Source organism: Phragmites australis, chromosome 23 (assembly GCF_958298935.1).
Source record: "Phragmites australis chromosome 23, lpPhrAust1.1, whole genome shotgun sequence".
Classification (NCBI taxonomy): Eukaryota; Viridiplantae; Streptophyta; class Magnoliopsida; order Poales; family Poaceae; genus Phragmites; species Phragmites australis.
Window position 1 is genome coordinate 23025036 of NC_084943.1, and position 17501 is coordinate 23042536.

At 42.0% G+C, this 17501-nt stretch overlaps 2 protein-coding genes across 4 annotated transcripts; one reads left to right on the top strand and one right to left on the bottom strand.

The window, feature by feature from the left end:
* On the top strand, positions 1-2513 carry LOC133906568 (hsp70-Hsp90 organizing protein 2-like). 3 transcript variants are annotated; one of them, XM_062348512.1, is made up of 4 exons: positions 1-496; positions 1601-1727; positions 1810-1889; positions 2055-2513. In XM_062348512.1, exons 1-4 carry the CDS (start codon positions 393-395, stop codon positions 2074-2076), a joined length of 333 nt encoding a protein of 110 aa, XP_062204496.1. In that variant the 5' UTR covers positions 1-392; the 3' UTR covers positions 2077-2513. The 3 variants fall into 3 exon arrangements, 2 of the variants coding, with proteins under 2 accessions (XP_062204496.1, XP_062204495.1); XR_009907813.1 differs by having other exon boundaries at positions 4-459; positions 1810-1962; XM_062348511.1 differs by having other exon boundaries at positions 5-459.
* Positions 2514-2561: 48 nt separating this feature from the next.
* LOC133906567 (BEL1-like homeodomain protein 7) lies at positions 2562-7627 on the bottom strand. The gene is made up of 6 exons (XM_062348510.1): positions 7320-7627; positions 6228-6308; positions 4571-5537; positions 3958-4337; positions 3785-3845; positions 2562-3495 (listed from the first exon to the last, which is right to left on the bottom strand). The coding sequence occupies exons 3-6, from the start codon at positions 5423-5425 to the stop codon at positions 2851-2853; spliced, it is 1941 nt and encodes a 646-aa protein (XP_062204494.1). The 5' UTR covers positions 5426-5537; positions 6228-6308; positions 7320-7627; the 3' UTR covers positions 2562-2850.
* Positions 7628-17501: the final 9874 nt, after the last annotated feature.

Here is a 17501-nt window from a genome sequence, read left to right on the forward strand (position 1 = left end):
CATATACTAAGCGTGGAAGAAACGGCGAGCTCTCAGCGTGTTTGGTTCCTGTGCTGCCAGCTCCACCCGCTGCTAGGAGGGCCCGATGCCAGTGCTACCGCTAGCAAACGCTCGGTCCAGCCAGTGTCCAGAAAGATCGAGCGAGCCCGTTAACCAACGCCAGGCACCAGCGGAAAAATCTCCATGCTCCCAACTTCTGTTCGCTTCCTTAGAGTGCCCGCAAGCTCCTTCTTCGCTGCTTGCTCGACATGGTTCCCCAACGAGTCCATCCCGCACCGAAGCTCAGCAATCGAATAGGCGTTGGCGGTGGGAGCTCCTTCGCTGCTTGCTCGACGCGGTTCCCCAACGAGACCATCCCGCGCTGAAGCCCAGCAATCGAATAGACGTCAGCGATGGAAGTTGCCTTCGTCGCTCCCAGCACCAACCATCAGGAGCCCCGACGTCGACCTCCCGGCCACGGTGAGCTCCGCCGCGCCCCATCGAAGCTTCTACATGTGTACTTTTCTTTCCTTCCTCGCAATGGAATAGACGCGGGCGCCGCCTCGGTCCTCGACAGCCGTGGGCCACCCATCGCCTCTCCCGGCGACGCGCCGCCTGGGGCACGGGTCAGCTAGCAATCTGCATCGCCGCCAGCGCCTCCTCCGAAGCCTTGCTCCCCAGCTTCTGTGCGCGCCTCGCCTGCCTTCCCTCCCTATTGTTGATTCATGGCTTCGGACAGCGGCTCCAGGCCAGGCGCAGAGCGTAGGCGAGAGGGCGTGAGCTCTGCAGTGGTGCGGCCGTGGAGCATAGGAATGGGCAAACACGAGCTCTGCACTGACGGGGCCATAGAACATATGAATGGGGAAAAAAATAAGAGATGGGGAAGGGAAGAAAGATGGATGAGTTGATTTGAAGTGTAGAATATATGGAAAACATGAAAATGCAAATGAGTAGGCATATAACTTAATAATATCAATATCAATATTATATCCTAACGGTGGTGGAATCGGCGCCCTCTCAGGCCCTGTTACTGTAGCAGTGGGCATGTGTATATATATGTGTATATACGTGTATATATATATGTATAGATATACATATACATATATATATGTAATTTTCTTTTTTGAGAAATTCTAGAAAAATATTGAAATAAATATTAGTTACATTAATAAATCGGATGAAAAAAAATCTAAAATGCAAAGAAAAATATCTAAAACTCAAAAAAATATGAAACAAATTTTTTAGTTAGTATTACTTTCACCTACATACTAAAACTATATCAATGCATAAAAGTACTATTGTTTTCTCTATAATTAATTTAATATGTTTAACATTAATAATTTCATAAATAAATATTAAAATGTATAAAATATGTAAACTTAATTTTTTAGTCTTATTTTATCGTGTTCTATATAGTAAAATAAAAACAAACGTGACGAGATGCCAATCAAACTAGTCATTGTATTAAGAGAGTTGAAAACAGAGATACTACAACGCACACCCAACAAACGCCAAAAAGAAACAGAGAAAGAAAAAACACAGAGAGGAACTTCTGAAATGTGGCAATGACAGAAAATTTGACACTGTTTGGTTCACTGCACGCTACATTGTTCTCAAACAGGAGTCTTTGCTGGCTTCGCCTGGGTGATGGAGAAAAGGCTTTGGATGATGCGGTGGAATGCAAACAGCTGCGCCCGAAGAGGGCAAAGGCCTACTACCGCAAAGGAGCAGCTCTGATGCTTCTGAAGGTACAGCAGAAGAGTACAGTGTGACAAATTCGCTGTTCCTTATATCTGTTACTTAAGTTGACGATGTACTTGTCTTCCTTAGGAATATGGAAGTGCTTATGATACGCTCTATCGTGGTTTGGAGTTGGACCCTGAAAGTGAAGAGATGGAGAAATTATTTTGGTAGGAGATCCATCTTTTCCTCTTATTTTTCTCCAATGATACGAGTGTGCTAGGTCGGTTAATATTGTTAAGGGTAAGTAGTAGCTGATGCTCCACTGTGTTTCAATACTCGGTTGAGTTTAGCCACTCCCTTTGTTCCATGTTCTAATCAACTTGTTCTTGTAGGGAGGCGATGGAACTGAAGTAGTTACTGCCTGCAAGAAGCTGACGCAAAACTGGAAGCTCCTTTTGGTTTCTCATAGATGGATGGATGGACACAAACGCTCATCAGTGGGTTGCCTCTATGGTTTACACCTTAGGTTGCTAGATTTCAAACTATGGAACCTTTTTTTTGTGGTGTGCAATTCACGGAGGCTAGCGAGAATTTAAAGCAGCATAGGTAGTACTATCTTGACATTATGTTCGAGTAGCAGCAGCTACAACATTCTCACATCCTGCCTGTGTATGGAAGCATGCCAGTGCATGATGTAGCGGTTAGCTGAAGTGATAAAATTCGCAGAAATGTTTTGAAACTTGAAATGCTATGCTGCATGGCTAACTCCCAATTTCCCATTCGATGAGTAAGAAACAGGTGTCGATATGCTTGTTTTTTCCCCATGTTTTCTGAATGGATATAGCCGCCCTTCATTTTCCTTGGTGCAATAGTGTTGATCAATGGAAGGGAATCACCAGTAAAAGGAACACCAGGAAATTCCCATCATATACCAATGTGTATTAGGACCCTAAGTAACAATTAGTTTACAAATCACAAGCTTTTACACGTATAGTATAATGTGTTTATCTTTACAAGATCCTTTACCCTATCACCCCCACCACCTAGACTATATTACATTTCCTGCTATATCTCCAATCTGTGTCAAATTGAAAACTACAGGCTACAACCCAATGCTCTTTTAGGTATGTTATTCACCCAGTAGGTGTTGCAAATCCTTTTTCGCCCATGGCTATGATGAATGAGCATTCAGGCCACAAAATCATGCAGAAGAGGTGATTGCTCAAACCGTTGACGTTGATCCATCTGATTCATCGATTCGTAATCTGAAGATGCAATGCTGACACCAAGAGGAGCGGTAGCATTGTAGATGTCATCGTCTCTGACACCGGAGAAGCTCTGCTGGGCATTAGGAACTGAGAGGCTGCTGCTGGAGCGCTGCAAGCCCAGCGTCAGCGATACGTTGCCATTTCTGTATCTACCAAGTTCTGCCAAGTGGTAGGCCATGAACCGGGCATTCTCATCTTGGTGATGCTCGACGGCATTATGGAGGAGGCCACCATCTGCTTCGTTTGATCGTTGGTCCTTAAGCATCAGGTTCATGAAACTGTCATCAGGGTTGGCCTCATTCTGGAACCCAACAGGTGCTCCACCAACGTTCATAGTCCCAATGCTGGCCCTCGACTCGTTCAGCTGGCTGGTTTCACATACTCGAGGTGTAGAACTTTTCAGGTCCTCTTTGTCTTCAGAAGATGCCACTTTGCCCTTGCTTCTTGGCGCATTGTCGGAAGAAGAGTTGGAGTCTTGCTCTATATCACCAATCTCTTCTTTGTACATGTCCTCAATCATCGGTTTCCAAAGGCGGACACGGGCATTGATGAACCAATTTGAAATCTGGAGAGGCATAAAGTAGTCAAAAGATAGAACTCTTGAATAAACACAAATAGCTTATATGGGGCAGAAAGCTAGTAAAAAAAGGAAGAGGTGTCTGGGCCGTGCCAGTGCATCAATAAAATCATAGAAGTAGCAGCAGTTTCAAGATAGTAACTTCAGAGAAGAGAATATATATATATATATGTATGTATTTGTGTGTGTGTGGCATTTGCACACACGTTTGATGCACACCAATCTGCATAATCATATCAGATAATACATACATATGAATTTGAACAATAAACACTACCTGACTCCTTGTCAAGCCTGTTTGCCTTGCTAGCATCAATTTTTCAGAATCTTTTGGGTACCTGCAGAAATGTCGTGAAGAATGATGAGGAACAAGAAAAAAGGATTATATCCTCACAAAGAAAAAAGAACAAAAGGATTACTGAACAAAGTGCAATCGAGGAACTAACTTACGGGTGAAGGAAATGTTCAAAGAGCCAAGCACGAAGAATCGTAACAGAGTTTTCAGGTAGTCCCCTCTGTGGCCTCCAAGCATTTTGTGGAATCATGCCGCCGTACTGTTGGAAAGCTCGCTGCTGCCTTAGCTGTTGATCGATGTACCGGAGACGAGTTAATTTGCCCTCCTTTCCAGATGAATTTTCCTCCTCACCAAGCTTCTTCCTGATGACATTGAGCTGGTCATTGATAGCATCCTTCAGGCACCGGAAGTGTCGTGAGATTGTCTGAAGAGCAACTGCAGTGTAAGGTTTGGCAGCTCCAGGCCCAGATACTACATCAAAAGATGAAACCACGGTTTGCATTTGGTGGTAATAGTGCTTGTATTTCCGGTCCACCTGAAATATATTTCCTCAATGTTAAATGGTTAACTGAAAAAACATAAAAGTTCTGTCCAAAATTTAAAGCTATGAATCAATTTACTAACACAAGACACACTATGTTTGTTATAAATGACCTAATATTTAGACACATAACTTCTGATACAATAATTGCCTAGTAAAAATGCCTTGGTGTTGGAGTTTTATTTCAGAAGAAAACTACATGATAGTAGACGAACAGAGTCACCCACCTCATCCAACATTGTCATCAGTTTTGCCATCTTGTTCTGAAGCTCTTGCTTCTCAGCAGTAGAAAGCTCAGGTGCTGCATTGGCAGAAGATTCCTGCGGATTAGAGGACACACCCTCACTTTTCAGCCCTCCCTCGGTCTCTTTGCCATCTATCTTTCCGGCTTCGCCTTGTTCTTTCTGAGCTTTCCTCTTAATATTCTTCCAAACATTCACAACCTCATCGAGCAGTTCCTGTGCTGCTTTCAGATACCTTGAGTTCCGGATTGCACGTGAGGCCTCAGACTGCATACTCTTCATTCGGATGTCATCAAATCGGAGACTGTCATGGTAAGAGTGCGGCGACAACATATCTGGTTTGACAGACCAGTATGGTAAAGAAGGTGTCAGAATTTCTGTGTTGAGGCTCAGAGATAAACCTTGGCCTTGCACTGAGGGAATGTTTGATGAGCTGTGGTTGTTCAGAACACCAAATTCAAGCTGAGCACCATTGTGGGCATTATCGTGGATGAGATCAGCAGTGCTACTTTGTGATCCATCCATCATATGCATCAACATCTCGTTTTTCATATCTTTGACAGGACCAAAAGACCGTAGCCCCTGGTGGGAACCAAGCATGTTGGACTCCCTTGCAGATGAGTCTTGGGACATCACTGAAGGATGGCCAGGGTCAGGACAATTCTGTTGAGACTGCAGAATGCCACTGAACTCCGTGTATGGTCCAGACGTAGGATTGTTCAGATAAAGCAAGTTCCCTAGAGCCGATGGCATAGGATAGGATGCATTGCCCGGGTCTCTCATGTACATGTTCTGCGAGTCTCTTTGACTACCCGGGCTCAAGTAATAAGTCTCCATCATACAGTTTTGGCCACTTACTGATCAAGAGATATGTGTATGCAGAACCAGCTTGGATATCGACCCGATGAATCAAGTTTCAGCAGAAGACCAAAACCTTTCACTTACAGCTTGCCTGCAATTGAGTGTAGTGACGTGGGTCAGATAAGAAGCTTCAATAAAATTTAAGATTGATAAGGTTTTTCTTTTTTGCAATATCAAATGGCACACTAATGTCATGAAGTAGAACTGCAAGTGTTTGTAAAGCAGTTTAGTGAAACGACTCCAACAGACACTTTGCAAGCAAAAGGTATAATAAATTAACTTTTTTCTGCAGGGATAGCAGAAGCACCCAGAGGTTGCTAGAATTGAAGCTCATGCTAAATTTTGGCTTGGTTTAGCCCTGCCCGATAGAGATAAAATATTCTGCTAAGTTTGCTCGAGAAGTGGGATAATATGAACTGAAAATGTGACAAGCCGATTGCAGGCTGGGGGGCACAGGTGGTCCTTCCACTTTCAGATTGGATCAAGAAAGTATCCGGCTTTGTGCACCTCCTTCGTTAGCATGATACACAAGAATATATGCTTGTGAATTCCATTTGTTGTACCAAGATAAACAATCGCACATACAATAAACCAAAATCAGATAACTGCACCAATATCTTTTTGAAACGTGGTTGGACTTAACCCTGTCTCCATGAAAACTACAGTATTACGAAAAGGGGAATTGCACGAATAATTTGTTGGAGTTTGGACAAATGACTCTTGAGATATTACTAATCGTTTTCGTTCAAAAAAGAGAGTACTGATCGTTTTTCAGTAGTACCTTGTTCAATCAATAGAATGAGACTTCTCAAGATGCTTCACTGTGTGTCACCGATACGAACAAAGCTTTTTTTTTATCAATCTGCAAGAAGAGATAGAACTGCTTAGCCTACTAGTCAACCGAAACAAATCGTTCTAGAGACTAATTTTTACGACATAAAAGAGGTGAAACCAGGAGAAAACTCCAAGGCAGAAACTTTGCAGCTACAAGCTGCAGCAGAATAAAAGAAGAATTTAATTCTGATGAAAAGACGTAAGATTTCCAGCACAAAGCTCTTCTAGTGCAATAGCTCGAACACAAGAAGTACCACAGTTCGTGTGTAGTTCCAAAGGGTAGGAGTAAAAGCAACAGAGCTTCAAGAGCTTGGCTTCATGCAAACCAAAGGAGGAAAGAAAAACCTTCCAGAATTCAGTTAGAAATCCTATTCGAAAGGGAACAGAGCTTTAAGAGCTTGGCTTCCATGCAAACATCAAAGGAGGAAAGGAAATACTTCGAGAATTCAGTCAGAAATCCAATTCCAAAGCGCCCTCCCCTCATAAACAAGCTCAAATTATAAGCCAAAATTCCAAAAATGAGTTTATTGCCAGTTCGAAAAGAGGAGGTAAGAAACGAAGAATTCAAAGGAGGCAGCCATGAGTTCTGAATCGAATAAAAGAGGTTCGCAAGCATCAGCAGTCGGTACAGCAGTAGAAAGGGAGGAACTTTGGTGAACGCATGTCACCTCAGGGTAAAAAAGGACCATCTTTTCTCCTGAGCTTTCGTTTCTACAAGAAAATCCAACACTAGCACAAGACCAGCTCATCATCCGTATCCAACTAAAATCCACAAACAACGGAAGGAGCTCAAATTCTCCAGATTCAGAGGTAACAAACAGCAGCACCCTACTCTAGTAGTCCAAGAAAGCAAGAGCAGCCCAGTAATCGAAGAACGACGACATGAGCACCACAATTCAGAGAAAAATTCATCAGCGAACCGAAGCAAAGAACAAGAGATACATGCAGGGAACAAACAAGCAATTCTTTGCTGCCGCAGCCTGCAGCAAGAAGGAGCAGACGGTACAAGGCAAGGCAATAAAAAAATGGGAAGGAAGACCTGAGGGTGTGCTCCTCTCATGGGGAGCAGAGCAGGCAACAAGGCCGGCAGGCAGGGATTGCCTCCACAACAAAGCCAATCTTCTTGAGGCTAAGGTGAGAGGGGAGGAGAGGGAAGGGGAGAGAAATATAATCAATCCTCCCAGTATGGGGACAAAATCAGACCCAAGATTAAAATAACAATTCCAGAAAGAAAAAGGAGAAAGAGAGCAGGCAGAGAGCTAGAGAGCTCCCCTCTCTTTCTCCCCTGCAGCTAGTCACTCTCTCTCCTCTCGTTTGCTCCTTCCTTGTGCCTAAATAAAAAAGAAGCACCATCCACTAACAACAGCACCAAATATAGAATAATGTGTGCCTCCAAAAGAAATTGCTTTTCCTCCTCCTATTAATTAGTTGTTGTTGAGCTGAGCAGGATTATACTGGCTTTAACTAACCCCGTTCCTACTGTTTGCAGCTTGGAGTTATTTGCTGGTGTAACCACCGCAGGACAGGAGGCTTCGGCTACTTGCCGAGTTGTTTCTTTACGACAAAGCCTATGCATCTAAGTAGTATATGTCTTGTGCTGGCAACTAAAATAGCACAGGAAATTCTGCAGTAAAAATTCAGGCTTTGTTTGGAAACTGAGATGAAAACCTACCTATTGTTTTATCTTGCACCATTGCATACTTGCATTGCAAATTTGCAGAGCTGTGTGAAGACTCACTAGCTAGCTGGTGCATGCATTTGGCTTTTTTTTTTTTTGTTTTGATGCCAACTAGGTGATGGGCGAGATATGCAGGATCATGAAATCATTTGAGGACAGAGACATGGATGCAAGAGGATTTATCACGTGTGACATCAACGCCCCAATGAGAGAACCCAAAAACGATTAGTGGTGGGGCACCGGCACAACCATTCTCTTCTACGTTGGGTTGGGTGGTTCATGTGGTCCACGAACTTACGCGATGGCACGGGTCCACCAACCAAACCTTATTTCTTTCTGCACCAAATTGCAGAGCTGTCTCAGCTGCCTGGGTGCATAATATTGATGCAATATTAATTGAAGGGCTTGAATTGGAGCAATTAGCAATGGCGACACCCCAGCAGCAGATTTAGTTTGTTTCTGGCAGCTGCAGTGAACACAGAATTTTTTGGGTAAATTTTGCATATGTCAGTAAAGGGCGTAGAATATTCCACAAGATAAATCATCCTCCTAGAGTTCATGGGACTGCTCCAACACGAAAGTCAAGATATTTCGCAATAGTGTCTTTTATATGTATATATATATTTATATTTTCTCGACTAAACTATTAGAACAAGGAATTGTCGAGCCGAGGATAATACAACACTGCATAATACAACACATCAAAATAACAATACGATAGTACTCAAAGAAAACCTCTGATGGTTTACCTTGCGGTTAGGATACGAGATAGCACTTTTAAAACCTTGTGATCACATGTCGTAGCAACCATATAGGAGTATTTTATGACCCTAGCACACGTGAACCAGGACGGTGTATCCAATGAACCAGGACGACAGAGATCATGCTAATTAAGTAGTCTCGCTAACGGTGGTTAACTTGATAACATCTCTTCAACTCAAAGGTTGGGAAGAAGGATGGTGCAACGGGCTTGCTGTGCACACAATGAGGTTGGGAGTGGGTGTTGTGGTTAGGGATGGATGGATGCCCTCCATCTCATCTCCTAGCTAACAACCAGTGGGTGTGACCTAAATCTAAATCAATCAAGCCTTGTCTTAGACTTTAAATTGCAAATCCATCCCTACCTGCTGTAGTGTAGTGCCTTCCTCGATCTCCTTTTTATCCTACTGGCTACTTCTACCATCTACTACCCCTTTTTTTTTGGAGAATCCAAATTAAAATATGTTTTGATTTTTATACGATGAGTCATTGATAATATTAGATTTGAAATTATTTTAGTTGGCATGAACTTATTTATATGTGATCTTGTTTATGACTAACTAAAGTTTGAATTGGAGTAAACTATTTCAGAGTTCAGAAAATTATACCTCACGGAACATTCGGTGTGTGGGTTTTTTACCACACCGGATAGTTCGGTGTTACGGTGAAGTAAGCACCGGAGTATTTTCAGTGCTGAAGTAGAAATGGAAGCAAACACCGGATGGTCCGGTGATGAACTTAGAGAGCGTCAGAGTACTACAGAGAGAAGATTTTTTGCGTCAAGTTTAATTATGTACGCCGGATAGTCCGGTATTGAGTTTGTGAACACCGGAGAATGCGTCAGACCTTTTGTTGCAGAGAGGTTGTAGAAGGGTGGTTCGGTGGATTAGCCGGTATGGATATGAGATCACCGAAAAATTTTACCAGACCTTTTCTTACAGAGAGCAAAATTTTCCTAGAACAGATAGTGTTACACTCATTGGATGGTCCGGTGTTTAGGAGCAGAATAGACCGGAATATCTGGTGTTCACGTTTTCTGTAGGATGTGCTCTGAGTTGAAGTTTTTGATTTTGTGCTAACCTGGAGATACTTTGGAATGTAGAGAAATGTGTTTTCTTGTTTCAAGGTGTGCAAGTGACAGATGCAACTTGGCGATCGACGACGGGTGATCGAGTCTAAGCGGGTGCTTGGTGCCAGACGATAAATGAGGGTCGGGCAGAGTCAAGAGTGATCCTAGCTATACATACGAAGGTCAAGCAAAACATGAAATAGAGGATGAAGACGACGTATTGACAAAGTCAAATGAAGAGGATGCCGGTGCAAGTGACAAGGCGGCCCAAGGTATTAGGAGCAGGAGAGACTTACTGGCGGTCAAGATCACAAGACAGAGGACACGCTTCATCATCAGAGCACTTGCTTCAGGTGGAAACAAGTGGCGGCTAGTCACACTTTAAGAAGCATGCTAGAGTTTCACGATTTGGCCTCAAAACCATGAAAGGACTGGAGGAGTACGTGGCATCATCATAAATCTTGCGTCGAAGAGAAGCCAAGTCGTGAAGGCGCCAAGACCGTCCGATGAATGGAGAAAAAGATGGACCAAAATGCCCTTAGTGGTAGATAGAAGTGTACTACAAGATAGGGGTATTTTAGGAAAAACTAGAATACTTGGGGTCAAGTTTCCAAAATAGGTAGAGCTATGGGAGAGGATAAACCAACCATTTAAACCCCTTATGCCACCCATATGAGAGCATTGTGATAAGGTTTTAGAAGATAGGAGGATGAGTGCTTAGCCTATATAATAGATGAGAGTTCTGAGAGGAAAATCTTTGTATTCCATTTAAAATATGGCTGATCTCTTTGAGTAATGAAGTTTATTTTGTTACATATGCTTAATTCCCCTCCTTCTAGTTTTCCTCTCTTGGTTCTCTTGCCTTGTGTGTAAGTTTTTCCTCTTCGGTGTTGATTTTTGTTTTTCTTTTTGAGCTAAAATTTTAACACCTTGGAAGGTTGTTCTTCTTGATGCTAAAGGCATAAAATTCACATACACATGCATATGTGATAGGATCTTGAATTTCCTTATCTTTATACCATCATCTTGAGGATCTTCTTCACCCGATGTTCATTTCTTGATCCTTGAGTGATCTTTTCTTAAAATTCAACCTTTGTGTGGGGATGAGTCATGAATTGGTTTGCTGTGGAACCTAGTATTCAATTTCAACCATAAGACCCACTTTTTGTTGAATCTTCAAGTTTGGTTTTTGATCTTTCTCCGGAGTCTCCGAACTTTCTGGGTAGGTATAGTTTTTCCGCTGCGTATTTGTGTTGCGTTATGTTGTGATTTTCTTGTAGGTGCGTTGGGTGATCGAATAGGAGAAGGCCATCAATTTCATAAGAAATTTGTTGAGGCGCCTATTCACCACCCCTCTAGTCATCACTCTAGATCCTACAATAGGTATCACAGCCGGTTTGATCACTTGTTGACCTTCCATAGGCGAAATGAAGAGAAATGGGAAGATTCCGCTGTTTGATGGCCGTGATTTTTTTACTGAAAGGTGCGCATGAAGGCTTATCTTCTAAGCTAAGGAAGTGCAATATGGAAGGTTGTTGATTCTAACTACGAGATCCCTGATGCTTGCACGACTCGGGTTCAAATCGAGCAATATGAGGTCAACTACAAGGCCAAAAATATTTTGTTCACTAGCCTAAGTCAGAATGAGTTTGATAGGGTCCAGCACCTCTGTATTGTCCGAAAGATCTGGAATACTCTGAGTGTCTTTCATGAAGGTACTAATCAGATTAAGGCCAGACGTCAAAGCACATACAACCAAGAATACCAAATGTTTGTGCAAGATCCCGGAGAGTCTTTGGATGTGATGTTTGATCGCTTTGATGGGATTGTTAGCAATCTTCGATCAACGTCGTCACGCTTGTCACACTCGCCTACCAGGCATTCACGTTTGCCTGTCAGGCCATCCCATAACATTAAATGATACGGGACTTGTCACACCGTCTCTGCACCGGCCCACGACTTCGCCCGCCGAAAAGGTGCCTGGGGAAGAAAAACACATGAGTAGATGGTATTAAATACGATTAGACTAGTTAGATGAGTACTTGCCCCGCAATCAGCAAGGGCTGATCGCGGGGTTTCTATCTGCGACTAGGGGACTGGTCGCCCGAGCCCCGCCTAGTCGCGCAGGGGAGCCATTGTTTTAAAAATATCAACTGTCACCTGGTGTCTACCGGCACAGGCCCTCCTGACAGGGGACCCTTTATTCTTTACATCGACAATGATTGAAATGAGCGGAAGGTAAAGTAAAAAATACATAAAGTAGATATAAGTATTATCCACATATTCTATAATTAAGCTCTCACCCATTCTTGGCGAACATTTCTATGGCCACCAACTACAAAGCTTGGCAAGCCTTCAAAAAGTCTTCCTTTTGATCTTCCCTTTGTAGCAAACTCCAGAACTGCAACAAATAGGTCCCTGAAAATTGTCTGCATTAAAGATATATTAGGAGTATGATTAAATACGATATCATTTCGGTAGCGCTATATTGAATAAAGATGTCAGCTACCCCCACTAAAATCTTGTTCTTAGTTCGCGCTTCCTTTTCTCTTAGCCAACTACCCATAATGTGACCCACTTTCCTGTAACTACCCACTAGTTAATCTCTTTTCACTTTTTTTAGCTTCAGATGACGATATATAGCATATTTTACATCCTCATTGTTTCTTTGGTCATGTTACTTATCAAGGTGAAGAAGATGATATAGTTATTTGCAGTACTATAACACATAAAAGGGGCAAAAACACAATAAATAAGCGACACTAAATGATTGAATAATATTTAGTCTGTATGACAAATCTTATGGTGCCTTGTTAGACTAGAGAAACATTTTCATTGGCTGTTTTATTTTTCGGGGAAAACCGGAAGAGTCATCTTGCAAGTTGAATCCACCGGTTCCAGCAACCATCCACCGTTGATATCTTATTCAAATGAGTGGGTTTAAGATAAAATTATCGGCATGATTATTTTGATCGATAACTTGTTCTTTGGCCGCCTTGGTAAACTCTCCTCCTTTTGGTGTAATTAACTAATGGCCGCTTGTGGTTTAATTTTCTTTCAGGCTATAGCCAAAAACATCCATGCATGAAACTGCCATCCAGTTTCAACCATGGTAAATTATACAGCAGAGGAAATAAAATTCCCTCGGATTATAAGAACGGCGATAGAATCTAGCTGTCCAAGAGTTATATATGCTTTATGGTACTATATATTGATCTATGTTAATTTCGAAATTGTAAGCTGGAGTTATCAAATAAGGTGCAAGAGGACCTCCCAATTTGCAATTCTGATCATTTGAACCAACATATATTACAGCTATTTGATTTGCTAAGCTGTTGGTGATATTGCAGTGACGTGTGTGGATCAATTATTATTAGCCACACACACACAATGGTAGGCGAGTAGCAGTTGCTGTCATGGTCCTTGAATTTAGTGTGGGGGCTGTTCCTGCTTGCTTACTCGGCCTTCCTCCCTTTAACTATTTCTTTTCCAAACGCATTTGTCGGTATATTATATGCGTCTTCCTCTTTGATTGCTTCCAAATCACACAAGTCTCTCTTTGAATTAGGTGTCCGGGATGCACCACGTAGCCGCCGCTTACCGGACAAATCAGCCTTGGCTGTCAAACTCGTGAGCTTAAAGTACTGCTGTTAGTCTCATTCTTTTAGATAAGAGAATGTTTTACTATTCCGGCCTCTGCACATAATCAATAATTAAACTAATATAAACTCACCAGCTGATCTGGGCATGCTTGGTTTGGTTTCCATGCGCGAAGCAAATATATGAATAATTGTTGTGGATATGCTTTCTTATCCAGGGTAAATAACTTATTTCACCTTATATCTACTTGCTATAAAGGCTTGAAGCCAAAAGGAAAAAGAAATTTGTTATTCAGATGAGAAGAGGAATTAATAGAACTGTGAACAGAAAACGGATTAAGTTATGATAGTGATTGGCCATTGCTGCTATCAACTGTGCAAGCAAGTTGCGTGAAGAGAAAACATGAATGAATGTAGTGCTACATATATTCCCCTAAAAAAATGTAGCACTACATATATCTAGCTCGTTTGATTCATGCTGTGTAAGTTTGTGAATGACTCCAGTGATGTGTAACACACGGTATCGACATCGGACATTAAAAATCTTGCGATAAAATCCAAAGTCCACATATGATTAACTTAAATTGACTTAACCACAACTAGATCACCATCATGGAGGTATAAATTATATTTGCCTCAACCCATGCCATCATCCAAACTACCAACAGTTAATATATTGTGACTAAAATATAATGGCTTGCAGCCCGGAGGTTCAGAAACCTCTTAAGAATTCACTGATTGTGCTCTAGCTTATTTTAGGCGCACCTGGACAAGCAAGTCTTGTCAAATGCTGACTAAACAAATAATGTAGTGTTTGCCACACAAGCAAGATCCAGTTCTTTATTTGCTTGATATTAACTACAAGGGAAATTTCCCAAGAAATTATTTGTGTTGTTTAATTCAGCTTGCATTGGCAGCTCTAGGTGAGGGCATATACATCCATGAATATGCAAAGAGCTAATAGGGATCTTAGACTGTGTCAAACACTTAACCATGTCCAAACCACATAGTGGGATCGATTAAAAGAAGCATCATAGATCAAAAGGCTAATCCTATTTTCATTGGTTTTTGAAACTTGTTCATCCTGGCACCAGTTTCGACTTACTACAACTTATCCGCCTTTATTCCTATATATTACTTTACCTAGAGGTGAACAAATGATCATGTCCCCCAAATCCATACTGCATCTACTTAGTTTGATTTTCCTTAGAATCTTGACAGGGCCCTCATCGATTACGCCAACCTTTAGCATCTACAAATGAACTATGATCCAAAGCACTTGATAATAATAATCTGATTTGTTTTGTCTTGGCGAAAAGCGAATTGCTATACTTAGACATTGTCACCATCTACTTTCTTCATCTTTAAAAATATTTCTGGAAGGGAGATCATGTCGAAGCATGAAGCAGCCTGGTGAAGGACTTTGTGACCTTTTGATGACATATGATTAGTGTCAACTACATTCTATCCATATGCTGGCTAGTTTTCAGGTGTTAGAACAGCTACGAGTACATATCATGGTGCGTGTACATGTCAATCATGGACGGATGAAATCGACCTAACAATTCGGCGTCTCGGTCTGTCGTCAGCGGGATGGATGCATTTTGGGCACAAAAAATACGCAGAAAGTTCTCTCCAGATAGAGACCAATTAAGATGGCAAATTCTGGCAACTCTTAGGCTTATTTAGGCAACGAGCTTTTCGTTGCACCGACGGTGATAGATGCATGTAAACGCAAACGACTGAACCATCAAGCAGCCGACAGCAGGGAGCAGAGCTATCCTTGCTCACATCGATCACTATATCAGTTGTCATAAACCCAAGAATGCAATGCATGACCCATGACGATCGAAGTTTTAGGACCCAGACATCCCTCTCGATCGATCTCTATCTTCCTCCTGTTTTAATTTTCTTTTCTTTTTTGGAGCGAGCACGTCACTTTAACTACAAATTAATATATGCGTGTTTGATAATTTAAAGCAACAGGATTTCCTTCCACTTTGTAAAAGAAAAATGTAAGCATGTGAGGTCAGTAAGATTGTAGAACTCAAGGCTACTGCCCTGCATGAATGCATGCATGGTAGTACACTAGCGCTGGCTTGTCAAGGAGACAAGGACAAGGAGGAGCACACTTTTACATTGGTCAAAGCATCCCACTTTGTCCAGGGCCAGGAACCTATGGAGATCCTGGGCCTTGTTGCAGTGGCAAATACAGTGGCGCACATATACACCAAGAAGGAGAGGATGCCACTGTTGTTCTGCCCTGTCAACATTTACTTCTCAACAAGTAAATTGCCCCATTACCCTGGCCATCTATCTGTGGCTAGTGCTATCGATAACCCTCCCTCATAGCCTTTTGGAGCAATTGTTTGCAGGTTATTGCACACGTTTGGCGCCTACCATAGTTCCATTTCTATGTGTGAAATTGATCTTGATCACCAAACATTTTTAAGTTCTGAATAAAAAACAGAACTCTTTGTCCAAGACATAGGAGTATAGGACAAGGACATTCAACTGTACAGGCAACTTCACTAAAAATCCAGGAGGAACAGGGCACCCTAATTCAGCTTTGTCTTTGCTCCACTGGGAAATTTTCTTTTCGGAAAATAGAGCAGGAGGATCCAATGGGCATTTAAACGCCACAGTTTCAGTTGATCTAATTATAGCTGTCCTGAAACCATTGCTTGGTCCATTTTGAATAGAAACCTAACCAGGTTGCACATACCAATGAAAATAATGATGCATAACCATGCTATGCACTTCAGTTCTTCAAAAATTCAGCATCACCTAGTATTTATCCTTTAGACTAAAGAGCACACACAGCCGCCCCAATTTCTTATTTAAGAAACCAAGTTAAAATATATCTTGATTTATTTATGATGAGTGATTGATATTAGTATTAATTTAGTTTGATAATTTCTGTTTTTGCATGAGCTTTGATGTATTGATTCTGGTGAACCCGGAACTTCCGGTTTGAACTCGGAACTTCCAATTGAACCTCCGGTGTTAAGAGTTTTTGTCTCGTCGAAGTGTTTGGTGTTTAGTTTCGGTAGCTGAACCCGGAACTTCCGGATTGGCAGAAAACTAAAATCGAGAACCCCGATGTGGAAGTTGATCCAGAACTTTTGGGTTGTAAAGATGTCCTGAACAGAAAAGGGTCATCCGAAAGTTAATTCGGAACTTCTTGTAAACAGTGTTTTCAGCCTGATGAACAGTATTCTCGCATTGAATCCCTTCTACTCGTTGGATCTTTTGGTGTTCACAAATGATTTTGAGGATGTGCTTTCAACCGATGATTTTGATTTGGATTAATTGGAAATGGAGTTGAAGATATGTGTTTGATTATCTCATGATGTGTAGGTGATGGATGCAACTTGGCAATCAACGGCGGGATGATAGAGGCTAGATGGGGTGCTTGGTGCCGGACGATCAAGAAAGCCAGACGGAATCAAGGATAATTCTAGCTGTACACATGGAGGTTAAGCAAAGCATGAAAGATGGATGAAGACAGCGTGTTGACAAAGTCAAACGAAAGGGATGCCGGTGCAAATGACAAGGTGGCTCAAGGAATCGGGAGTGGGAGAGACTTGCCGGCGGTCAGGATTGAAAGACGGAGTACACGCATCAACATTGGAGAGCTTGCTCAAGGTGTGAGCAAGTGGTGGTGAGTCACGCTTTGATAAGCGTGCAAGGCGTTTCACGGTTTGGTATCAAAATCGTGGGAAGACTAGAGGTGTACGTGGCATCATCACGAAGCTTGCGTCGAGGCTAAGCTAAGTCATGAAGGCATCACAATCGTCCGATAAATAGAGGAGAAAATGGACTAAAATATCCTTTGTGGTATGTAGAAGTGTACTACAAAAGATGAGCATTTTGGGAACAAGATAGGAAATTTAGAGGTTAGGGAATCTAGCTATAAATAGAGGGGGGCTGATTGAGCCCTTTTGAGCCAGTCATTTTTATAGCCTTGTGTTAGGGTTTTAGAGTAGAGGGTGAGGATTGCTTAGCCTATGTGTAGATAAGACCATTTGTGAGTGAAAATACTTTGTAATTTGTCAAAAATAGGCCTGACCTCTGTAAGCAATGAAATTTATGTTTCCTCCTGTGATCGTGTTC

Bases quoted from the DNA above. Each gene is read 5' to 3' on its own strand.
- LOC133906568 (XM_062348511.1), top strand. From the start codon at position 86: ATGCCAGTGCTACCGCTAGCAAACGCTCGGTCCAGCCAGTGTCCAGAA. The intron at 460-1,600 runs GTGAGCTCCGCC...GTTCTCAAACAG, and splicing joins ACGTCGACCTCCCGGCCACG to GAGTCTTTGCTGGCTTCGCC. The intron at 1,890-2,054 runs GTAGGAGATCCA...TTGTTCTTGTAG, and splicing joins GAGATGGAGAAATTATTTTG to GGAGGCGATGGAACTGAAGT.
- LOC133906567 (XM_062348510.1), bottom strand. From the start codon at position 5,425: ATGATGGAGACTTATTACTTGAGCCCGGGTAGTCAAAGAGACTCGCAG. The intron at 4,338-4,570 runs GTGGGTGACTCT...AATATATTTCAG, and splicing joins TGATGACAATGTTGGATGAG to GTGGACCGGAAATACAAGCA. The intron at 3,496-3,784 runs GTAGTGTTTATT...ATGCCTCTCCAG, and splicing joins CAGGCTTGACAAGGAGTCAG to ATTTCAAATTGGTTCATCAA.